Source organism: Phaenicophaeus curvirostris (assembly GCF_032191515.1).
Source record: "Phaenicophaeus curvirostris isolate KB17595 chromosome W unlocalized genomic scaffold, BPBGC_Pcur_1.0 scaffold_34, whole genome shotgun sequence".
Classification (NCBI taxonomy): Eukaryota; Metazoa; Chordata; class Aves; order Cuculiformes; family Cuculidae; genus Phaenicophaeus; species Phaenicophaeus curvirostris.
This window is the reverse complement of record NW_027206663.1, coordinates 2,133,594-2,157,313: the sequence shown is the minus strand read 5'-3', so window position 1 is coordinate 2,157,313 and position 23,720 is coordinate 2,133,594. Positions and strand designations below refer to the sequence as shown.

Sequence of the window (23,720 nt, the reverse complement as noted above, 5' to 3'; positions counted from 1 at the left end):
CAGCTCGGTTGAACAGGGACATCTTGAGTGATATCAAGAAGAAGAGAAACGTTTATGGGCTTTGGAAGAAGGGACAGGCCTCTTGGGTGGCCTACAGGAGGGAAGTGAGATTGTGCAGGGAAAAAATCAGGAGGGCTTAGGCCCAACTAGAAATCAGATTGGCCAAGTCTGTGAAAGATAACAAAAAATCTTTCTATAAATATATTAACAATAAAAGGAAGACTAGGGAGACCATACAGTCTCTATTGGACGCAGAAGGAACAACAGTGACAGGGGATGAGGAAAAGGCTGAGGTACTTAATGCCTTCTTTGCCTCAGTCTTTAATAGTAAGGAAATTTATTCCCTCTGTGTACACACACAGGAGTTAGAGGAGCAGAACAAAGCTCCCATGATTCAAGAGGAGGACAAGAGGGAATGGCCTCAAGCTCCGCCAGGGGAAGTTCAGGCTTGACATCAGAAAAAATTTTTCACGGAAAGGGTCATTGGGCACTGGAACAGGCTGCCCAGGGAGGTGATTGAGTCACCTTTCCTGAAGGTGTTTAAAAGACGGGTGGATGAGGTGCTGTGGGGCATGGTTTAGTGATTGATAGGAATGGTTGGATTTGATGATCCAGTGGGTCTTTTCCAACCTAGTGATTCTGTGATTCTGTGAAAGCATTTTCAGTGTATTACTTCTCCTGATCACAGCTTTGCATGTTTCTGTAAGCTTTAAGCTCCTGGTTGCATTCTTCTTTGTAGCAAGCCTTTTTTCTCCCCCTGTTCCTCTCTTTTTTATTCAGAGTGCAAAGATGCCCGAGGGCTGCTTTAACCAACTTTCACCGTACTGTCTGGGGAGTTAGCTCATGCAGTAGAGAGCTTAAAATGGCTCTTCTTTTATACAGCTTCTCTCCAAACTGGTTTTGAGTATGGACAGAATTGTCTTGGCTCCTTTACTGTAGCAATGACACTGTAATTATAGTCAGTGGCACCCTGCCCATACTTAAAATAGAAAACTGGCTTCAAAGTTTGATATCTGCCTAAGGGGACATAACCATGACATAAAGTTCTGAATTTCTTAGCTTTAAAATCACCTAATGTTCTGAATTTGAAGAGAACTGGAGTAACTGGGGCTTATCTGTTGCTGATATGACCTCTGGAGTTAAGAAACTATGTGGAAAGCAGACAAATTTGCTGATTTAGGAATAAGGATTCATTTTAGGTTTGAAAACTGTTATAGTGAGGTGAGGTGACTAGACAGTAAAAGTGTAACCATCTTGAGAAAAGGAAACTTTATCTTGAGAAAAGGAAAGTTTATCTTGAAACTTGTCTTGAAACTTTGCTATATTTAGTTGGGGTTTTTTTTAACTTTTATCTAGGAATCTATTAGATGGCTGGAAGATGAAAAAACTCTTCTTGAGATGACAGAAGAAGTAGACTACGATGTGGATTCTTACGCTACACAACTTGAAGCAATTCTAGAGCAAAAAATTGATATTCTGACCGAACTTAGAGGTAGATTGCTTTTAATCACTTTTGTGTGCATTTTCATATGCCATGGAGACTTGGAGCAATAATGAGGAGGGAAAAAAAAAAGTGTGTGGTTATGTTTTGGGGTCTTTTTTCACTTTATGCTGTCCTGTAATGTTCTATGGAACATTTATTCTGCTGCCTAAGAACAAGTTCACATATGTGTTCAGTTCATCCTAGTTTAAAGGCAAAGTCTCTCCTTTACCTCCAGGAAGTATAAACTTGATCCTGCAACTTCTTTGTTTTTTTCTTTTTTTCCTGGCTCCAAAGAAATAAAGGAAAGAAAAAGAAAATCCAAAAGATCCGTAAAAAGGAAAAAGTAGTAGGAACTCCCAGTTCCTACTCTACTGTACTCTGTAGAGTAGCAGGGAGCCTGCTGTTGTTTTACAACCTGTGCTTAAGAGTGGCATTGAGCTTTGACTAGCCTGGCTGTTAGTCTACTTTTTTCCTCAGCAGCCTTTCTGTTGAAACTTTGTCAGCCTATCTTGTTTGAAAAACAAACTGCAAATAATTCTTAGTTCCAAAAACTGACTCATCCACTTGTCTTCTAAAATCAGCTTGCCAGCTCAGTACCTCACGAAGATGAATTTTTCATTTTAGTTTCTGTATCTATTTGGATTCCAGCAGGCGTGCCATACTGGTAATAATTCAAGGGTGGTATGTTTGTGTTTTTTCTAGAACTGTGTTAGAAAACTCATTATAAGATAAAATATTATTTTTTACTCAGTCTGAGTATCTGCTGCAAGTTAGAAGAATGCATTAAGCAAATGAGATGTGGCCTGTTTGCCTTGTAAGCATGTATTGGCACCAGTACATTTTAGCAAAAACTTAGATGTACATTCCTTTGCTCCTAACGGACAATGGCTTCCTCTTCAGGAAAAGACAATTTAAGACACCAACAGTGAGAAAAAGAGTTTGGGTGACTTCTCGTTCTTCCAAAACTTATTAGATGCTGCTTTTGAAACAAGATACTGGAGGTAAAGGATATCTAAAAGATCCTTGCATCTTTACAGGCAGTATGATACATGTATATCTTTACAGGAAGGAAGAACTGTTAAGTCAAAGATTCTTTCTCCCAGTAACTTCTGTGTTATGTTCATGGCACATAAAGGTCACTGAATATTTTAGATTTTATTCCTGTTACTTTGTGACTGACTTTTTTATGCTATCATTTTGATTTCCTTCTTGCCATTCTTGGGCATATTACTGGGGCATGGGGAGAAGAAAGAGAAATATGGAAGATGCCATACTTCCTTTCTTAGGTTTCTCTCATTCTTGCGCTAGTTATGATTAAACAAATGAATGATGCATTCATCTATTTACTTCCAAAATTGGATCACAAATGCTCTTCACATTCATAGAAAAGTTCTCCCGCACAACATCCTTGTCTCCAAAATGGAGAGACACAGATTTGATGGGTAGACCACTCAGTGGATAAAGAATTGGCTGGATAGTCACACTCAAAGAGTTGTGTTCAGCAGCCCAATGTCCGGATGGAGACTGATGATGAGTGGTGTTCCACAGGGGTCATTATTGGGACCAGTGGTGTTTAGCATCTTTGTCAGAGACATGGAAAGTGGGATTTAGGGAACCCTCAGCAAGTCTGCCGATAACACCAAGATGTGTGGTGCGGTTGACATGCTGGAAGGAAGGGATACCATCCAGAGAGACCTGGACTAGCTTAAGAGGTGGACCTGTACCAACCTCATGAAGTTCAAGAAGGCCAAGTGCAAGGTCCTGCACCTGGGTTGGGGCAATCCCAAGCACAATTACAGGCTGGAAGGATTGACAGTAGCCCTGAAGAGAAGGACTTGGGGGTGCTGGTGGATGAAAAACTGAATATGAGCCAGCAATGTGCACTTGCAGCCCAGAAGGCCAACCATATCCTGAGCTGCATCAAAATAAATGTGGCCAGCACGTCAAGAGACTTGCTTGCCCAGCAAGACACCCAGAAGTCTATGGGGCCGGAAGGGATCCACCCAAGAGTATTGAAGGAGCTGGAGAACGTGCTTGCCGAACCCCTTTCCATTCTTCTTCCAGCAGTCCTGCCTGACTGATGAAGTTCCACTGGACTGGAGGCTGGCTGATGTTGTGCCCATCTACAAGAAGGGTCACAGGGAGGATCCAGGGAACTACAGGCCTGTCAGTCTGACCTCAGTGCCGGGGAAAGTCATGGAACAGGTGATCTTGAGTGCTATCATGAAGCACATGCAAGAGAACTGGGTGATCAGGCCCAGTCAACATGGGTTCACAAAAGGCAGGTCTTGCCAAACTAACCTGATTGCCTTCTATGACAAAGTAACTTGACTACTGGATGAGGGAAAGGCTGTGGATGCTGTCTTCCTGGACTTCAGTAAAGCCTTTGACACAGTTTCTCACAGCATTCTGCTTGAGAAACTGTCAGCCTCTGGACTGGACAGGTGCACACTCTCCTGGGTGGAAAACTGATTGGATGGCCAGGCCCAGAGAGTGGTGGTAAATGGTGTTAAATCCAGCTGGAGGCCAGTGACAAGTGGGGTTCCCCAGGGCTCAGTGCTGGGTCCAGCCCTGTTCCATGTCTTTATCAATGACCTGGATGAAGGCATTGAGTGCACCATTAGCAAGTCTGCAGATGACACTAAGCTGGGTGGAAGCGTCGATCTACTGGAGGGTAGGGAGGCTCTGCAAAGGGATCTAAACAGGCTGGTCCACTAGGCTGAGACCAATGGCATGAGGTTTAACAAGGCCAAATGCCGGGTCCTGCACTTGGGGCACAACAACCCCATGTAGTGCTGCAGACTAGGAGAAGCCTGGCTAGAAAGCCGCCTGGAGGAGAAGGACCTGGGGATGTTGGTTGACAGCCGACTGAACATGAGCCAGCAGTGTGCCCAGGGGGCCAAGAAGACCAATGGCATCTTGGCTTGTATCAGAAACGGTGTGACCAGCAGGTGCAGGGAGGTTATTCTCCCTCTGTACTCGGCACTGGTGAGACCGCTCCGCGAATCCTGTGTTCACTTCTGGGCCCCTCACCACAAGAAGGATGTTGAGGCTCTGGAGCGAGTCCAGAGAAGAGCAACAAAGCTGGTGAGGGGGCTGGAGAGCAGGTCTTACGAGGAGCGGCTGAGAGAGCTGGGGTTATTTACCCTGGAGAAGAGGAGGCTGAGGGGACACCTCATTGCTCTCTAGAACTACCTAAAAGGAGGTTGTAGAGAGGAGGGTGATGGGCTTTTCTCCCATGTGACAGGGGACAGGACAAGAGGGAATGGCCTCAAGCTCCACCAGGGGAGATTCAGGCTGGACATCAGGAAAAAAGTTTTTACGGAAAGGGTCATTGGGCACTGGAACAGGCTGCCCAGGGAGGTGGTTGATTCACCTTCCCTGGAGGTGTTTAAAAGATGGATGGATGAGGTGCTAAGGGGCATGGTTTAGTGTTTGATAGGGATGGTTGTACTCGATGATCCAGTGGGTCCTTTCCAACCCAGTGATTCTATGATTCTGCCCCTCTGCTCTGCTCTTGTGAGATTCCACCTGGAGTACTGTGTTCAGCTCTGGGGCCTCCAACAGGAGAAGGATGTCATGGAATCACCAAGTTGGAAGAGATCCACCAGATCATCGAGTCCAACCATTCCTATCAAACACTACACCATGCTCCTCAGCACCTCGCCCACCCGTGCCTTAAACACCTCCAGGGAAGGTGACTCAACCACCTCCCTGGGCAGCCTGTTCCAGTGCCCAATGACCTGCTTGAGTGGGTGCTTGAGATTGACCAAGCTGATCCCCTTCTATGACCTGGTGACCTGCTTAGTAGATGAGAGAAAGGCTGTGGATGTTGTTTACCTGGACTTTAGTAAAGCCTTTAGCACTGTCTCCCACAGCATTGTCCTGGAGAAACTGGCTGCTCATAGCTTGGACTGGCATTCTCTTTGCTGGGTAAAATATGCCTGGATGGCTGGGTCTAGAGAATTGTGGTAAATGGAGTTAAATCCAGTTGGCCGCACCTCAATTCCTGTGTTCACTTTTGGGCCCATCACTACAAGAAGGACATTGAGGGGCTGGAGCTTTTCCAGAGGTGGGCAACGAAGCTGGTGAAGGGTCTGTATCACAAGTGTTATGAGGAATGGCCGAGGGAACTGAGGCTGTTTAGTCTGGAGGAGGCTGAGGGGAGACCTTATCAGTGTCTACAACTACCTGAAAGGAGATTGTAGTCACCTGGGTGTTGGTCTCTTCTCCTAAGTGATAGGTGATAGGACAAGAGGAAATGGCCTCAAGTTGCATGAGAGGAGGTTCAGATTGGACATTAGGAAAAAAATATCTTCACCGAAAGGGTTGTCAAGCATTGGAATGGGCTGCCCAGGGAAATGATTGTGTCACCATCCCTGGAGGTGACCATCTTCAACAAGTATCAGTCCAATGTTTTCTTCAGACCTCCTCTTGCTATTAACATATTCAAAAGCTATCTGACACAACCCTGGCCATTTTCAACTCTAATCAAGCTTTATCCTTTTGTGTCTTCTCCCTGCATCAACAGCTCTGTAATCATTCTGCAAAGCCTGACCTTGCTTCTAGAGATCAATACAATTTCTTTTTCCTCAAACTGCATAACACAATTGTGCAGTTTCCAAGCCTATCCTGTCTAGAGACAGGGGTAGGATCTTAGAAGGGACTAAGTTGCTAAGCAACTTATTTTTATGGTAAGTATTGAATTTAAGCTTATTTCAGTACTCTTGTAGTTTCTAAGCGTCAGCTACTTTTGTGGAGGCATGTTCTTTGTTGTGCATTAGAGCCAGTATGTGGAGCATCAGGTCTTAGTTTCAAGATCTATGTTGAGCAGAAGCACATCAGTCATCATTCTCTCTTTTTCATTAAAGATAAAGTGAAATCTTTCCGGGCAGCTCTACAAGAGGAGGAACAGGCCAGTAAACAGATCAACCCGAAAAGACCACGTGCCCTTTGAAATGGGCCTTTGCAGCTAAAGGAAACCATGAACCCATACTGCTGTAGCACACCTTTGTTACAAAACCCAGTGGCCATAAGAACTCAGCTACTTGAAAGTGTAAAAATGTTAGAAATGTCTGTGGAAATGTCCTGTTTCTTATTCACCCAAATGACATTTTATGTTTTGTGTGAAAAGCCCCTATGATGTCTACAAAATGCTTTGAGACCAAACAGCACAACCATGCAGGGTTCAGATCTGTGAAGCACTTTGCTTAAAATATTTCATTTATTCAAATGGCTAATTTTATGTTTGGAAGTATTTGCCATACTTTTAATAATGGAGTAAAACTGTGGCTGTTAAAAAGTCACAGGATTTCCTTTTAACTATGTTCAGTTTTGTTACAAAGACCACCTGTGCAGTTTTAAATTGTGTTTGCATGCATGCACACCTCACTAGTGGTTTTGCCTAACACGTTCTACAGAGAGCTGTGCTTACCTCTTCCCATTCTGTGCCTTGATGAAGGCTACTTAACCCTAAACATCCTCTTTCTGAAGCACAGCCTTAATAAACAACATTCCTTACTTTTCAATATAAGTTACTTTTAGTGAGTGTACATTTTTAAAGTGTTTTGAGACTTTTAGGGGTTTTTTTTAGGCTAGTACATTTTACAGCATGTGCCATATCTTTCGAACAGGAACTGAAAGAGCTCTTAGAGTGGACAAACAGCTGGACATTCCATCCTCCTTGTAAAAGAATCTGGAATCTAGATTGATTTGAATACCATAAAGAATAGTTATATAATTCAAATATTTTCTCTGTAATAAAAAAAAACCAAAAACCAAACACAACAAAAACCCCAAAATATATGAGGTCCGACACAAAAACCCTAAGACTAACCCCATAGCTTGGGAACAAAGAGTGGGAGGGGATAGACTGAGATGGGTACAGAACATGTTCTAACCTGTCACAGTAAGACGAGGCTCAACTCGATTGCTTCACTCAGTACAAGTGGACGTGTGTTCAAATATAGATATTTTCTTATTGTGGGTTGGAAAATGTCAGTGTGCAAAAGTGAACAGTGAGTTCATATCAAATTTCTTGTGAAATTGAAGAAATCCATGATGGAAACTTTTCAGTTATTGACTGAGGCTTATGGTGAAGAGATCCCAAAGATCCACCCCGTGCTCAAAGGAACCTATTTTTTGTTGGTAGAAGATGTGAAAGGAAAACCAACGGAGATCCTCATCAGTCTTTCAGGAAATGATCTCTGCAATTGCTTTGAACGTTGGCAGCATCGTATGCAGCTGTGTGTCAGCTCAGAAGGGAACTATTGTGAAGGTGATCGCAGTTGATTTTCTTAATTTGTTAAATAAAAAGAGTTACAGGCACAGTCTCCGGGTTTTTTGTGTCAGACCTTCTAAATTAGTTGATATGTAATAAAGGGCAATGTTTAAGTACTGAGGAGAGTTGTATCTTAGGATAATGCAGATATATAGTATGGTGTGAGAATGTTGTCAGAATAAAGGTACGGTCTGACCTCTGCATATGGATAAACTAACTCAAAATTCAGGGATCCAGCTGAAGAAATACATATTGGCCTTTCACATATTATTAAAATTTGGCTTTTGATGCATGGCAAGCTTACATGTACATTAACTGCAGTTTGCAGGTAATTTAAGTAGCTCTGATGCTTTAAAAAAAAGTAGCTAATACCTATTTTTCCCTTTGTACAATGCCAGCAATTGAAAAGTGAGGTGAAATTGCATCATATGAGGATTTGCACAATACTTCTATCTAGCACTAATAGAAATCCCACAAGTACCTGAATTCTCACAAATGGCACCATTTGTATCAGCACTTTTTAGGTGGTGGCACTCAAGTTATTTTTGCAAGTCAGTATCCAAAAAAGATTGATCTTTGATGTAAGAACTTATTGTCAAAGGTAGAATTGTAGACCTCTCTAGGAGTTCTTCCTGTTTCCAGGAGTTCATATCAACATACTCTTCCTTGGAACTGTTTAAAAATTACTTTTGTGTTACAAACCTGTTTGTTTGTGCCAGGTCTGGAGGATAATGAAGGGAAGGCAATGAAAAGAAAGCTAAATGAGTCAGGAATTCTCTTAGTGTTTAATATTTGTATCTCCCATAGGAAGGTAGGCTATGGGAAGCTCTTGTCACATCATGGTTAAAAATAAAAAAGAACCTCCTGTGTGTAAACATGAAAACTGAAACAGCAATGTAGATTTTACATACTGTGTTTAATAAATTAAGCTATTAAGTGAATTATAGATGAGAATTATAGATGAGAATTTACTCCGATGAAAGTTCTGTTCTGCTTTGGGAAAAGTTTAATTTTGTAAAAACATTCAAGTTACGCTTTTCAAAAGCTCTCCAATTTCAGAGTGAATATTTACTTCTGGAACTAACTGTTATATACAAGTTTGTCATATAGGAAGAAGTTTCCCAGAGGATTGTTTTGTAACAGGTCCTAAAAGAAACATCATACATTTTTCTGAACATTTAAGAATGTCTTCTTTCACAGTTAAAAGAAAAAAAAACCAACAGTGAAATAGAAAACAGTAGGTTTTGTTTGTAGGCAATAGTACAGGTTATTGTATAATATCAGAGGATTTCTTTGAAGTTGCTCTAGAGAAATATTACTTTCTAAAAAGCCTCTGAAGATTGATACATCTTACATGAGAAATAATGACTTCCCTACTATTGCTCCATGCAAGCCTAGAGCCACAAGCAGGGTGCAGTTAGGATGTGGCAGTTAGATTTCAGCAACTTTTTTCTAAGCTTTGTAAATGACATGTCCCATCAGGTAGCAGATGCAAGTTGAAATTGCACCTAAGGGTGGGGGACGGCGGGGATGGGACACACATTAAGAGACAGCCTTTGCAATAGTCTGCTGTAACGATCAGTTCTACACTGATACTGAATCAGTGAGAACTGAGATTAAAAAAAAACTGATATAGCTGGTTACAGCACTTGAATTCCTGTAATCCATTGCTACAATGGACTGGAATTACTTGAATAGTGTGGGCATAAAGATTACAGTATTGCGTGTATGCTGGGGCAAACGGCCGATGCCTTGGTGTACCTGCAATATTAGCAGCAAGCACAGAACAAATGGCTGATGTGCTCATGCTTGCTAGCTTGTTGAGACCTTGGAATCTTTATTAAGACCCATGGGTTAATAAGAAAGGAATGCAGTAGGCGGAAAACATGAAGATAAGGGGCACATCTGCGGAAAACGGGGTTGCACTCTGTCGCTGTACTGCAGGATTCTCACGGGTGGAAATTCACTGGAATAGCTGTTACTGGATACAGAGGCCTCATCAACGGGGTCTGTGCCTTAATTGCTACAGAATAGGACAAGCTTATCTTGATATCTGTCCTGTAAAACAAAAGCATTTAAGACGTGACACAAATCTTCAACATTTGTTCCTTCTGTATTGGTCTGTGCATATTGCTGTGGCTACTTATACTCACTCATACATTGGTTCTATATGTAGTGAAGTAGCACTAGAATTGTTAAATCATAAAATAAATGATTGATTCAGTTTTCCAAGACAATCTCTCAGGATGTTTGCAAATTCAAGTATGTTTCTGTACTTTTTTTTCCAATGACTTTTAATGTACTGGCACTGGACATGTATAAAATGAAGTTATATCTTAGAGGAGTTTTTGCTAATTTGCCTTTTCTCCACTTACTGTGGTCTGGTGGAAAGAGATATGCTATACATGAAAAAAATAACTTATGGTAGTTAACATATACAGTCAGGTCCTCACCCCTATGTGATGCTACAGAGTTAACAGTTACTGTTTTGCTGAATCATGAGACAGACCAAAGTGGATTTTTTCTTTTGACAGCTGCTATGCAGAGTTAATGCAAAAAAATCCTTGTCCTTAATAACAAATATATATAATCCAAACTATATTAAGACACTTCAATGAGTCTTTCTGTCAGGACACAAGTACAGAATTGCTCTAAGACTCACTGAAAGCTTTGATCTATGCTAAAACTCCTCATTGCCTTGAAGGGTGAAATAGTTTTCTTATAAACCTAGCTGCCTGAATTTACAGTTGACAAAAAACACCACCCCCAAAACCAACAAAAAAGTGTTTAAACATATTTTAAAACAAACAGAAAAGTCACAAACAAATATAATGACTACAAATCTGGTTTTGTTGCTCAGACTTATGGATCGTACTGCTAAGTATCGTGTAAGAATATACTAAGATGAAGTCCATGATCAGAGAACACAGATTTCAGTTATGGCAGCATCATTCCATATGTCATTTGGTATACTTAAAAATATGCTGTCATACAAAAGCCCAGCACCTCACTTCAGCCCCGAAAGAATGCAATGCTTTTAAAATACAGAGTGGCAGCTTCTTGCCTATTATTGGTGATAAAATTGCATGTTCTCAATAAGAACTGGAGCGTGCACGCTGTATTCCATTCATTGCTTTTGCAAGAAGAGCTTGTTCCACTGCAGTCACACTGGCTTAGGTAAGACTTAGGTGACAAAATGCAGAACAACTTTCATTCTTCCAGTAGAATCTATGAGAAATGGATGTCTTCTGAATTGAGGCCATGCAGCAGTCTGAAAAAGTGAAATATTCATGTTACAATTTCTACTAATTTATATTTCAGATTAAGTAATTTCTAATACATGCTGGCTTGCAAAGAACATACGAAAATGGCATGAGAGGAGCCATCACTGTTCAACTGCTATAAAGAACTGTTACAAATTTTACACTAGAAGTTATTAGCAAATTTGCTGGTTTAGAGATGCAGGTATATTTCCAATGCAGTTATTTATATTTGTCACAGTTTAGCCTTGACCCCATGTGATCAGCAGCTAAATGCCAGCATTTGATGTCCCTATTCCTTTCCACCCCCATCAAGGAAAGGGGAAAGTTAAATGAGAGAGAAAAAGACTTGCAGGTTGGAAACTAAAACAGCTTTAATGAAACAATAATAAGGAAAATACTATTAATAAGAGCATATTAAAATATATACAAATATATTAAATTGTCTTCCTTCCCCAATGACTATGTTACCCACTGATGCTGCAGAGAAGGCATGGGAAAAGGTCCTGGGCTGGACTCAGTGGCAGGAGGGAGCTGGAATCAGGAACTGGATTCAGGAATGCATGGACTGAGGATCAGGGGCAAAGAAACAGACAAGGTCTTCAATGGATGTTGGCCATTGAAGAGAGACTTGATCCTCATGATCCCTCAGTTTTATATAGAGTATGATGTCTATGGGATGGAATTCTCTGTTGGTCAGTTTGGGGTTTTCTGCCCCCCCGCTCCCTGCAGGTGCAACCTTTTTTTCACCCCTTTCATTTGCAGCATCCACCAGCTTGAGGATGGCCTTTTTGTCTTCATGGGGTAGATGTAAGCAATGGAATACTAATCCGCTGTGTTATCAGTTCTAGAGATAAACACTGTCTGAAAACATGCAGTTCACGTTCAGGAAATGTAGTTACTCAGATGAGACTTAGCTGAAAAGTTAGAAAACTGAGTCTACTTTAGCTCAAACCAGAACAATATTGCATCCTACCAGATTAACTACGCTTCTTTAAAGAGCAGTAGCTGTGTTCATTGTTACTCTGAGAAGCAGATAGGAAATTTTATCTTAAATTAGGAGAGGACTCCTCTTGCCATTTAAATTAATTGACCAGAAGCAAGATCAGACTATAGCAGTTAATTACTAAAATGTCCAAATTATGCTATAGATTTATAGAATCATAGAATCACCAGGTTGGAAGAGACCCACAGGATCATTGAGTCCAACCATTCCTATCAATGACTAAACCATGCCCCTCAGTGCCCCGTCCACCCGTCCCTTAAACACCTCCAAGGAAGGTGAATCAACCACCTCCCTGGGCAGCCTGTTCCAGTGCCCAATGACACTTTCTGTGAAAAATGTTTTCCTGATGTCCAGCCTGAATCTCCCCTGGCAGAGCTTGAGGCCATTTCCTCTTGTCCTGTACCGTCACCTGGGAGAAGAGGCCAGCTCCCTCCTCAAAATAGACAGACAGGGAAGGGCTGTGTAAGTCTCCAGGGAAATTATAAATATCCAATTCTACTATTAGATCCATTTTTAGAGGAGACATAGAAGGGTCTAGTACACAAATACCAGAAGTAGGAATAAGTAGGCATAAAGATGAAAAAAAATCCTAATGAAATCATCTATATCGACTGAATGGGCTTATTTTTTTCATGTTACCTGTATTTTTTACGACTGTCTGTATTTTCTCTACAATTTAGAGGTTTTCAGGTGTTTTGTGTCAATGGAAAATAGGATACAAATTTGCTTTCTATTTATAGCACAGGAAAAAAAAGGGTTAGTTTAAATCATCTATTCTTTTCCTGCTTTTAAAATGTTCTTGTTTCAAGTGATGTAAGGAAGTTGTATTTTTTTCTTGTATGGATTATTGTATTCTTGTGTCTGAATTTTTATACTTCAGCTCATTCACTATAAATGAATCACCAACAGTATTGCTAAGCAGACACAAAATTTTCTTACTGTAATTTAGTGACCCTTTTGGATTTTTCTTTAAGTAGAGTTAGGTTCCTTCCTCCCTCAAACTGTCTTGGAAAAAACTTTGACATGTTAAGCTTTTAAATGTTAATTTTTTACTTTTATAAATGTTAGGTTTTAGGTCACAGAATTTAAAATATTAAAAAGGAATTTACTGTATTATGTAAGGAAGGATGAATTTGGTAATTATGATCCAACAATTTCTCTACAGCACTTGACCTGAAAAAGAAATACAAATTTAGAATGGAAAAATAAAAAAACAAAACCAAAAAAAACACACACACAAAACCCCAACCCCAATGGTAATGACTACACAGAGCTGTCCTTTTTAAACAGCTGCCTAGGTTTGAAAGTGTTAGCAGAATGACAAACACATAACCACACTAGGAGGTTATATGTGGTGCTTTATTTTGAGGCCCCGGGAACCAGGGGTACGCACCCAGATCTGGTTCCAAAGACCGTCACATCGCGTCCGCATTTTATTCTCTAAAAGTTTCGCAGTCTAATGTATATTCAACAGGTTACAACCTTCTCTAATACATATGCATAGGTAGGTTACTTCATCGCCTTATTGCGACATCAGTCTCTATTGCGCCTGCGTAGCCCCCTCTGGTGGTCGTCCTGATGAAGTAAGTAGTCTTCCTCAGATGAAGTAAGTAGTCTTCCTTGCGTTGTCCTTTTCACCTTTTGTTCTTTTGGCAAACTCGTCAATTTTTCTTGGCTGGATCTGCTCTTATCTCCACTTGACCGCTCAGGTATATCTTTCTTGCCCCCCGAAACTTATTCTTCTGTCTTCTACAAAATTTATGATGGTCTTTTGGCTATTGCAGGTGTATGTTCTACTTGGGTAGGGTAGCTAGTACATACTTTTCCTAAGCACACCTTAATCATATTTTACCATATAAGGTCTAAGTACCTTAGGGTTTGTTACAAGGGTACAGAACAATGCATTAGAAATCAACAGAATCATACTGTTCCTACATTCAATCCTAGTTATTGATTCATCAATGATCAGTGTTTCTGTTATAATTGCTGTTTTAAATATAACATTTCTTAACATTTCCCCCCTTTGAAAATACTTCACTTTTGCAAGTATTTTCATTCTATGTAACCGTTTCCTGGTAAGTTGGTGGGGGTATTGGGTGCTGTGGATATTCTCGTGTTACTGCTCCAATAATTTTTCTGTGTCCAATTTTGTTTACGAGTAATCTCTCTTCGGATGCACAAGTACACCAAATAGATTGCGAGGAAAATAAACAAAAGTGTGAATATCGTTTGAATGAGGGAGTGTATCCAGCCAGTGAGGTGGATGCCCAATCCATCAAATAACGCCCCGACCCAATTTTGACCAATCTCTTCTTTCTCTTTTTCAGCCTCTTCTTCTATTTTTCCCAATTGCGAGATATCATATTCCACATCGGCCGTGACATTAGGTATATACACACAGCAGTGATCAGTTCGATCTTTGAGATATCCACAGACACCATGTTCTTTTAACAAGAGCATATCTAATGCCATTCTGTTCTGCAAAGTCATTTTCGTTGTTGCTTGTAACTGGAAGTTTAAATCTTGAAATCCTTTCTTTGTTATTCTAGCCAATCTTTCAGTTTGTCCAATTAGTTTGTAAATCATTTCCCTATTACGATATGCTGCTATTTGGGCAAAAAGGGATTCTAGTGCCCATCCTACTTTAACTCCTGTTTCAGGCTCCTGCCAAGTGTCATCTATATCTTCAATATCATTATTGATGTCTCTTCTATTCCAAATCTGCAAAGTTTCTAATTTACCTCTGAAAGGGGATCGCTTCCAAATTGGGCACAGAGTGGGCAAGCCCAGAGTTATTTCTTTAACTGGGCCCTCCATTGATAGATGTGTAGTCCAAGTTCCGTCATTAGTTGCCCAAACAAAATTACCCATACTGCGTACTGTCGAATATTTACAATCTATTCAATTAGCTGGCACTCGTATTACCTTTCCCCCAACCTTAAATCCCCGACATGCACATCATCCCACTAGAGCTATCTTAACTGGAGGTATAGTGATCTTTTCAGGGTCTAGGTCACAATCTAAAATTTTAGAACAATTCCACCACGGGACACTGTCAATAGGATCCCTACTGACTGGACCATTTATCGGTAATTTCTCATTACTTTGTTTCCCTGTCCACTTAAAACATCAAGATGTTTCTCCTCCATGTTGGAATTTTTGTAAAATGCTTGTTGACCAAACAGTATCCCATTTCTGTCTTGTACCATTTCCTTTCTGACATACCCACTCTATTTTATCTTTCTTCTTCACTACCTCTTTTATCTCATCATATGTGCACCAGCCCACAGTTTTAAATCACCCGATAGCTGTAAAATCATAATTTGGTAATTTTTCACAATCGCTTCGACTTCCTGGAGATTTCCACTGCTTCCTTTCACTTATTTTCTGTTTTCCTTGTATGGGTGTTATTATCTGCTTACATTCGGTTTTATTCTCTTTTACCTCTGGGAGCGGGAAAGACAGTATTCCCCAACTTATCAGTTCTCCAGCCGTTTTTGGTAAAGGCGAACATGCTGTAATCCTGTTTGTATTTTGCATTTTAGCAAAATCTTTGATTAACCCAATCATCAAATTTTCCTCAGGATCTCTCTTTGGAATATAAATCTCCTGGGGTGCTTGGGTTAGTTCTATGGCTCGTTTCGCTCTGGCCTCAGTAACGTTAATTTCGCTATACCCAAAGGTAGTGAAATTTTGATACTGGCATCTGTAAGTTCCCAAGTCGGATCTTTTTATCCCTTTAATAATCTGGACTAACATTCCTCCCAGTCTCAATTCTGTTGAATGTCTTTCATCACTTAGAACTGCCTTTCCTTCTATTATCCATCCAAATTCCTCAGGCTGGGGGTCCTCTAGGAGGCAGTAAATAAGTGCGTCACTACCCAGGGGAGCCAGATAGTGTGTATGCCCCACTTTTATTCCATGGTCCTGAAGAGGACTTATTACCAATGTTCTTTCCCCATAGTCTACACTACCTCCTGCTCCCACGAAACATCTATATTTTCCTTGGTCAGCTAAAGTTAAGTTTGCCAGCCTCAACTTTGTTTCACCCCGTACAGGATTTCGTGGACAAAACTTGTTCAATACCTTTCCTTTAAATTTCCATGTCCCTCGTAATTCTTGTTCGCACCCGTCTAATCCCAAATCTCTGCTATCATAGATTGTTTCAGGTGCTCCACAAGTTCCAGACACCTTTTCCCAAAGAATCTGAATTGATTTCCTTTTCATTGGGACACCACTTTGAAACCTGCAAGACAGAATGGCATTTTGTCCAATGGTATACTTGTTTGTTTCCCTCTTTTGTGGAATTTCCAGAAATGTGACACCTATTACAGGCATTAGGGACCAAACCACAATCAAAGTCCCAAACTCAAAGTACAACATTTTACTTGCTTTTCAGCTTCAGTTTTGTTGGTCCGACTACTTCGACTCTCCAGTCCTTGGGTGCCTTCTTTACCCGCGTGTAGTGGATCCAAGAGTCTATTCCTTTTGCCTTTACTGCAGTGAAAGTTGTTAGCAGCACCAGGTACAGTCCATTCCACCGTTCCTTCAATGGCTCTTCACTCCAGTCGCGGACGTAGACCTGGTCTCCCGGTTCAATTTCATGCACCGCATTTTCTAATTACACTGGACGGTTCCAGATTAAGGCCCTTCGTAGCTGTGTCAAAGTTCTACCAAGAGATAACATGTAGTTATACACATCTTGGTGTCCTTTAATATGCATGTTTGGGTTTGGTTGTGGCGACTCATATCGTTTCCCGAAGAGGATTTCATAAGGATTTAAACCCATCCCACTCCTGGGTTTTATCCTTATTCTTAGAAGGGCTATTGGTAATGCCTGGGGCCACTGAATCTTAGCTTCTTGACATATTTTACTGATCTGCCTTTTAATTGTTTGATTCATCTTTTCTACTTGTCCACTAGATTGTGGTCTCCATGGGGTATGGAGATTCCAAGAAATTCCCAGTGCCTGCCTTACTTCTTGCACTATTGTGGCTACAAAATGTGGTCCCCTATCAGACGATAGACCTAAGGGAACCCCAAACCTAGGGATAATTTCCCTCAACAACCATTTCACTGTTTCTTTGGCTTGATTGGTGCAACAGGGAAAGGCTTCTGGCCATCCAGAAAAAGTGTCGACCCCAACTAACAAATATCTGTACCCTTGAGCTTTAGGTAATTCTACAAAGTCTATTTGCCAATAATCTCCTGGTTCCATGCCTACTCTGATATGTCCCATTTCTACTCTCCTAACCACAGGATTATTCTTCAAACAAAGTTCACATTTTGAATTTACTGACTTTGCCATTGTTAACATCTGTGCCGAAATTATGCTTCATTTCAGGTAAGTCACTAATGCTTCTGCTCCCCAGTGGCACTTTTGATGTTCTGCCTGTAGAATTGCTCGCATAATGACAGGGGGCACAATTATTTGTCCAGTTGCTGTTACGTACCATCCTTCAGAATTTAGATTAGCCTTCATTAAGTTGGCCAATCTCTCATGCTCTTCCGAGTATTTTGGTTTCTGTGTCAGGTAATCTTGTAAAGGGCTTACCTTGGTAGGTATCAAGGCCATCATAGTCTGTACCTGTTGTGCTATCCGCCGAGCTGTTCGATCTGCCAATGTGTTTCCTTCGGCCACCTTAGAGTCCCCTCCTTGATGTGCCTTGCAATGCATGATCGCTACCTGCTCAGGTAATTGCACAGCAGATATTAAGCTTAAAATTTCTTTTTGGTATTTTATATTGGTTCTCTGCGAGGATAATAATCCTCGTTCTCTCCATAAGGCTCCATGTACATGGACTACTCCAAAGGCATATTTCGAATCTGTCCATATGTTTACTCATTTACCTTTGCTTAATTCCAATGCCTTTGTGAGGGCTATTATTTCTGCCCGTTGTGCTGAGGTCCCCACCGGCAGGGCCCGTGCTTCTATTACCATGCTCCGTGTGGTCACAGCATATCCTGCATACCGCGTCCCATTCTCCACGAAGCTACTTCCGTCTGTGAAGAGCTCTTGATCAGGTTGCTCGAATGGAATATCTTTCAAGTCCGCTCTCGTTGCATATGTGTGTTCTATAACTTCTATGCAATCATGTTCCAAGGGACCATCCTCTGTTGCTGCACCTAAAAAGGCTGCTGGGTTTAACAGGTTAGTTGTTTTCAAACTCACATCATCCTGTTCAGTGAGTATGGCTCGGAACTTCATCATTTGGCTAGGGGAAAGCCAATGCCCCCCTTTTTGTTCTAAGACTGTTAACACCATGTGAGGTACATATACTTTAATGTTTTTCCCTAGAGTCAATTTTCTGGCTTCTTGTATCAGAGTTACAGTTGCTGCCACGGCTCTCAGACAGGACGGCCAGCCAGCACTAACGGGGTCCAACTGTTTAGAAAAGTATCCCACTGGTCATTTCCAGCTTCCTAATTTCTGTGTTAAGACCCCCAGTGCTAGTCGTTGTCTTTTCTGAATGAACAACTGGAAGATTTTTTTTAGATCCGGTAAGCCCAATGCTGGTGCTTTAGTCAAGGCCTCTTTTAGTTTCTTAAAGGCCTCCTTTTGAGGTCCTTCCCAAATGAAAGTAGATGCTTTCTGTGCCTCATACAGAGGTTTTGCTATAAGTCCATAGTCCATTATCCACAGCCTACACCACCCTGCCATTCCCAGGAATGTCCTTAATTCATGTAGGTTCCGGGGTTCTGAAATTGCACAAATTGCTCTAACACGATCCATTCCCAACCTCCGTTGTCCCTGTGTTATCTCACATCCAAGGTACAATACGGTTATGCATGCAATTTGAGCTTTTTCTTTCGAAACCTTGTATCCATTTAGGCCCTGTTGGTTTAAAATTTCAATAGTCACCTGTATGCATAATGATTCTTGTTCTGTTGCAAGGAATATGTCATCTACATATTGTAACAAGAGATACTGTGTTCTTGGTACCTGAATTTTTCCCTGCGTAGTCCAAACCTCCAGTTCTTTTGCCAGTTGGTTTCCAAAAAGTGTTGGGCTATTTTTGAATCCTTGCGGGAGCCTCGTCCACGTAAGTTGCGTTTTTCGTCCGTTATATGGGTTTTCCCATTCAAAAGCAAAAAGTTTCCTGCTATCTTTGTCAAGGGGAATGCAGAAGAAGGCATCTTTTAAATCAATTACTGTAAACCATTTATATTTTTCCTTCACAGATGTCAACAATGTATATGGATTAGCTACGACTGGATGTATATCTTTCGTAATGTTGTTGATGGCCCTCAGATCTTGTACTAACCTATACTCCCTGTTCAGTTTCTTTACTGAAAAGATCGGAGTATTATATTCTGACTCACATTCCTCCAATATCCCAAATTTTAAAAATTTTTCAATGATTTCTACTATTCCGTATCGGGCTTCCATTTTTATGGGATACTGTTTTATTCGTACTGGCTTTGCTCCCTCTTTTAATTCCACTATTACCGGTTGAGCAGTTTTTGATTTTCCCGGAATACTTGTTTCCCAAACTGTAGGGATCACTGCCTCCTCTACCTTCTTAGGTATCCGGGGGTTGGGATTCTCCTTTACTACTAGGATCTTTCCTACGTTTGATTCTGGGACTTGCATAATCAATTCTCCATTTTCAAAGCTAATTTTTGCATCTAGTTTAGATAACAAGTCTCGTCCCAGAAGAGGAACCGGGCAGTCAGGTACATATAAAAATTCATGTGTTAATTCCTTTCCCCCAAATGGTAATTCTAAGGGTCGCATGAATGGTCGTATTTTCTCTTTCCCTGTGGCTCCCACTATTGTAGTTGTTTTATTTCCTATTTTTCCATACAAATCATTTAAAACTGAATATGTTGCACCAGTATCCACCAAAAATTGCACCTCTTCCCTCCTAGTCTTATTTTTACTAGAGGTTCACTGGTATCTAGTTCTAGTCAGCTTTGGTTTCTGTAATCTCCCAGAACCATCGCTTTTGCTGCCTCTGCATTTCCAAATGAACTCCCTGTCTGTCTTATTCTTTGTGGACATTCATTTTTCCAGTGTCCCTCCTGCTTGCAATACGCGCACTGGTTGATCCCTAATCTGGAAGAGTCCAAATCCTCTTCCCCATCCGCGCACCGTTCCTCTTCCTCTACCTCGGTTTCCAAATTCATTCTGACCTCTACCTTGCATCACCGCCAGCAGATGCCGCTGCTGCCTTTGCGCACTATATTTTTCACGATTGTTATAGACCTTCCAAGCTGTTTCCAGTAATCTATCTAAGTCTCGCAACTCCGCGCCCTCTAATTTTTGCAACTTCTTTCTAATGTCATCTTGCGACTGTCCTAAGTAGAACATACACCTGCAATAGCCAAAAGACCATCATAAATTTTGTAGAAGACAGAAGAATAAGTTTCGGGGGGCAAGAAAGATATACCTGAGCGGTCAAGTGGAGATAAGAGCAGATCCAGCCAAGAAAAATTGACGAGTTTGCCAAAAGAACAAAAGGTGAAAAGGACAACGCGAGGAAGACTACTTACTTCATCTGAGGAAGACTACTTACTTCATCAGGACGACCACCAGAGGGGGCTACGCAGGCGCAATAGAGACTGATGTCGCAATAAGGCGATGAAGCAACCTACCTATGCATATGTATTAGAGAATGTTGTAACCTGTTGAATATACATTAGACTGCGAAACTTTTAGAGAATAAAATGCGGACGCGATGTGACGGTCTTTGGAACCAGATCTGGGTGCGTACCCCTGGTTCCCGGGGCCTCGAAATAAAGCACCACATATAACCTCCTAGTGTGGTTATGTGTTTGTCATTCTTCTAACATTAGCACTAGAAAAAGAAAGACAGAAAGAACAAGGAAGTTCACAATGTTGTTGTTCAGCACGACCTTCAGGCAGAAAGAGTGAAGGTCCTGAGGAAAGGATAGAGGATTATTTGCCCCCTCCCCGGGAGAGGGATCCCCCAGCAGCAGATTCAGCTCCACCATGCCCCCCCTCCCCGGGAGAGGATGAAATTACCAGTGGGAGGGAACAAGAGGGTGCAGCAAGGGACTTTACTCCGATTACAGCTAGAACTCATAGTAAACAAAGGACTGGGGAACCTGTAATACAAGCACCTTTGCGGCAGGGGATGGGCCCTGCAGGACCCACCCGAATTAAGGTCCCTTTTACAATGGATGATTTGGATTCGTGGAAGGAAGTTGTGAAGAGGTACCGTGATGATCCGACAGGGGTGACAAAAAGGTATGAATTAATTGTCAAAAACCAGGATCCTGATTGGAAAGATATAGATCTAATGCTAGATGCTATGACTGAAACAGAAAAGCAGCTGGTATTGAAATCTGCTCGAACTCAGGCACAAGCACAGATCACAGCAGGAACCCTGCCAGGAACTGTAGATCATCACATCCCATTAACTGAACTGGAATGGGACCCCAGTGACCCCAGTGGGTATCAGTATCTAAAATGTTATCAGGATTAGATAAGGTTTGGATTGGAAAATGCAGTACCAAAAGTGGTTAATTGGTCGGCCCTGTATACTGTAAAGCAAGGGCACACAGAATCACCTACAGATTTCCTAGACAGATTGAGGTTGGCAATGAGAAAATATACCACCCTGGACCCCCTGTCGGAAATGGGAAAGCAGCAGCTTGTTTCTCTGTTTTTAGGGCAGTCATCAGAGGACATAAGAAGGAAACTGTAGAAGTTAAGGGAACCAGAAGTTAGAGAATTGGAAAGGTTGGTGGAGGAAGCCTGGAGAGTATATAGAAATCGTGACAATAATGAAAGAAGGAAATTGGGGAGAACCATAGCCACTGCCACAATTACCGCTCTGGGTCAGCAGGACCAAGGGCCTTTTAGACCCTTGGGAAGCAGGGGCAGAGGAGGAGTACGAGGCCGAAGGCAAGGAGAGTTTAATCCAAGACCTGGCCAAGGACTAAGAAGCAACCAGTGCACATATTGTAAAAGATTCAGACACTGGAAAGAACAGTGTCCAGAATTAGAACAGGGTTCCTCGGGGCAGGATGTCATAGCTGAACTCGAATGACGGGGACCTGAGGAATCTACCCTAGCGGATCCCCTGGTTAAAATAAAGCTAGGGAATTGGGATAAAGAGCTTGAGTTTTTGATAGATACGGGAGCCTCTTATTCTGTTCTAAATCAACAACTGATACCTTTGGATAAGGATTTTGTGACGGTAATAGGAGCCACTGGCCAAACCGAAAAAGCATTTTTTATGCAACCCATTAAATATAAACTGGGAAAACAAATGGGTGTACACAAATTTTTGTATTTGCCAGGAGCACCAAGACCATTATTGGGAAGAGACTTATTAGAGCAATTAGAGGCAGAAATAATATTTGGACCAAAAGGAGTAAAATTCAAAGTGAAAGAAGAGCAATTAATCAAAGTATTGAGCCTGTCTTTAATACAGGTGGAGAAAAACACACCGGTGCCAGCAGAGATTTTGGAGCAGGTTTATCCAGGCGTATGGGCCTGTGGAATACCTGGCAAAGCCAAAAATGCGGAGCCTGTGAAGATAAAATTAAAGCCAGGGGCCACTCCTGTGAGAGTCAGGCAATACCCTCTGCGATTAGAAGATCGCAAGGGGATAAAAAGAGATCATAGAAAAATTTTTTGCAATATGGGTTATTAAAAGAGTGTGAATTGGAATATAATACCCCAATATTGCCTGTAAAGAAATCAGATGGGAAGAGCTATAGATTAGTACAAGATTTAAGGGCCATAAATAATATGGTAGAAGATTTATATCCGGTAGTGGCAAACCCATATACCTTGCTGGCCAAATTAAAAAATGATCAAATGCGGTTTACTGTATTGGATTTAAAGTATGCCTTCTTCTTCTTGAAGTTGGCTGAAGAAAGTCAAAAATTATTTGCGTTTGAGTGGGAGAACCCTGAAACTGGTAGAAAAACACAACTAACTTGGACAGTATTACCTCAAGGTTTTAAGAACAGCCCAACTATTTTTGGGAACCAGCTGGCTCGGGACCTGGAAACCTGGGACCCTCCATCCCACACCTGAACCCTGCTGCAGTATGTGGATGACCTTCTGATAGCCACACAAACTAAGGAGGACTGTGTACAATGGACCGTAAGTCTATTAAACTTTTTGGGACTAAGTGGGTATCAAATCTCTCAGCAGAAAGCCCAGCTGATACAACAAGTTACTTACCTTGGATTCAAAATCTCTGGAGGACAGAGGGACCTTGGGACAGACCGGAAAGAAGCCATCTGCTGTACACACATGCCAGAAATGTTAAAGGAACTCAGAATCTTTCTGGGAATGACAGGTTGGTGTCGTTTATGGATATATAACTATGGACTCTTAGTGAAACTGTTGTATGCACTACTGAAAGAACACCCAATGGGATCATCGAAATTGGCTTGGACTGGGGAGGCAAGAAGGGCATTTGAACAATTAAAGAAGGAATTGATGAAGGCCCCAGCTTTAGGCCTTCCCGACGTTTCAAACCCATTCTGGTTATTTTCTCACAAAAGACAGGGAATGGCCCTGGGGGTGCTGACACAGCAGCTGGGCCCCTACTAAAGGGCTGTAGCCTACTTCTCCAAACAATTGGATGATGTAAGCAAGGGATGGCCTGGATGCCTACGGGCAGTTGCAGCTGTAGTTCTGAATATACAGGAAGCCCGAAAATTCACTATGGGCCAGAAATGACTGTCATGGTGTCATACACA

General features: G+C 41.5%; 1 protein-coding gene across 2 annotated transcripts in view; it reads left to right on the top strand.

Annotated features, from left to right (window-relative positions):
* The window catches only part of LOC138733793 (kinesin-like protein KIF2A), a 147,751-nt gene extending 139,747 nt beyond the window's left edge, over positions 1-8,004 (top strand). For both annotated transcript variants that reach the window (XM_069881285.1, XM_069881284.1), the window contains 2 exons: positions 1,357-1,492; positions 6,355-8,004. In XM_069881285.1, the coding sequence (XP_069737386.1) occupies positions 1,357-1,492; positions 6,355-6,440 (222 nt within the window). In that variant the 3' untranslated portion in view covers positions 6,441-8,004. The remainder of the gene's footprint in view (positions 1-1,356; positions 1,493-6,354) is intronic.
* Positions 8,005-23,720: the final 15,716 nt, after the last annotated feature.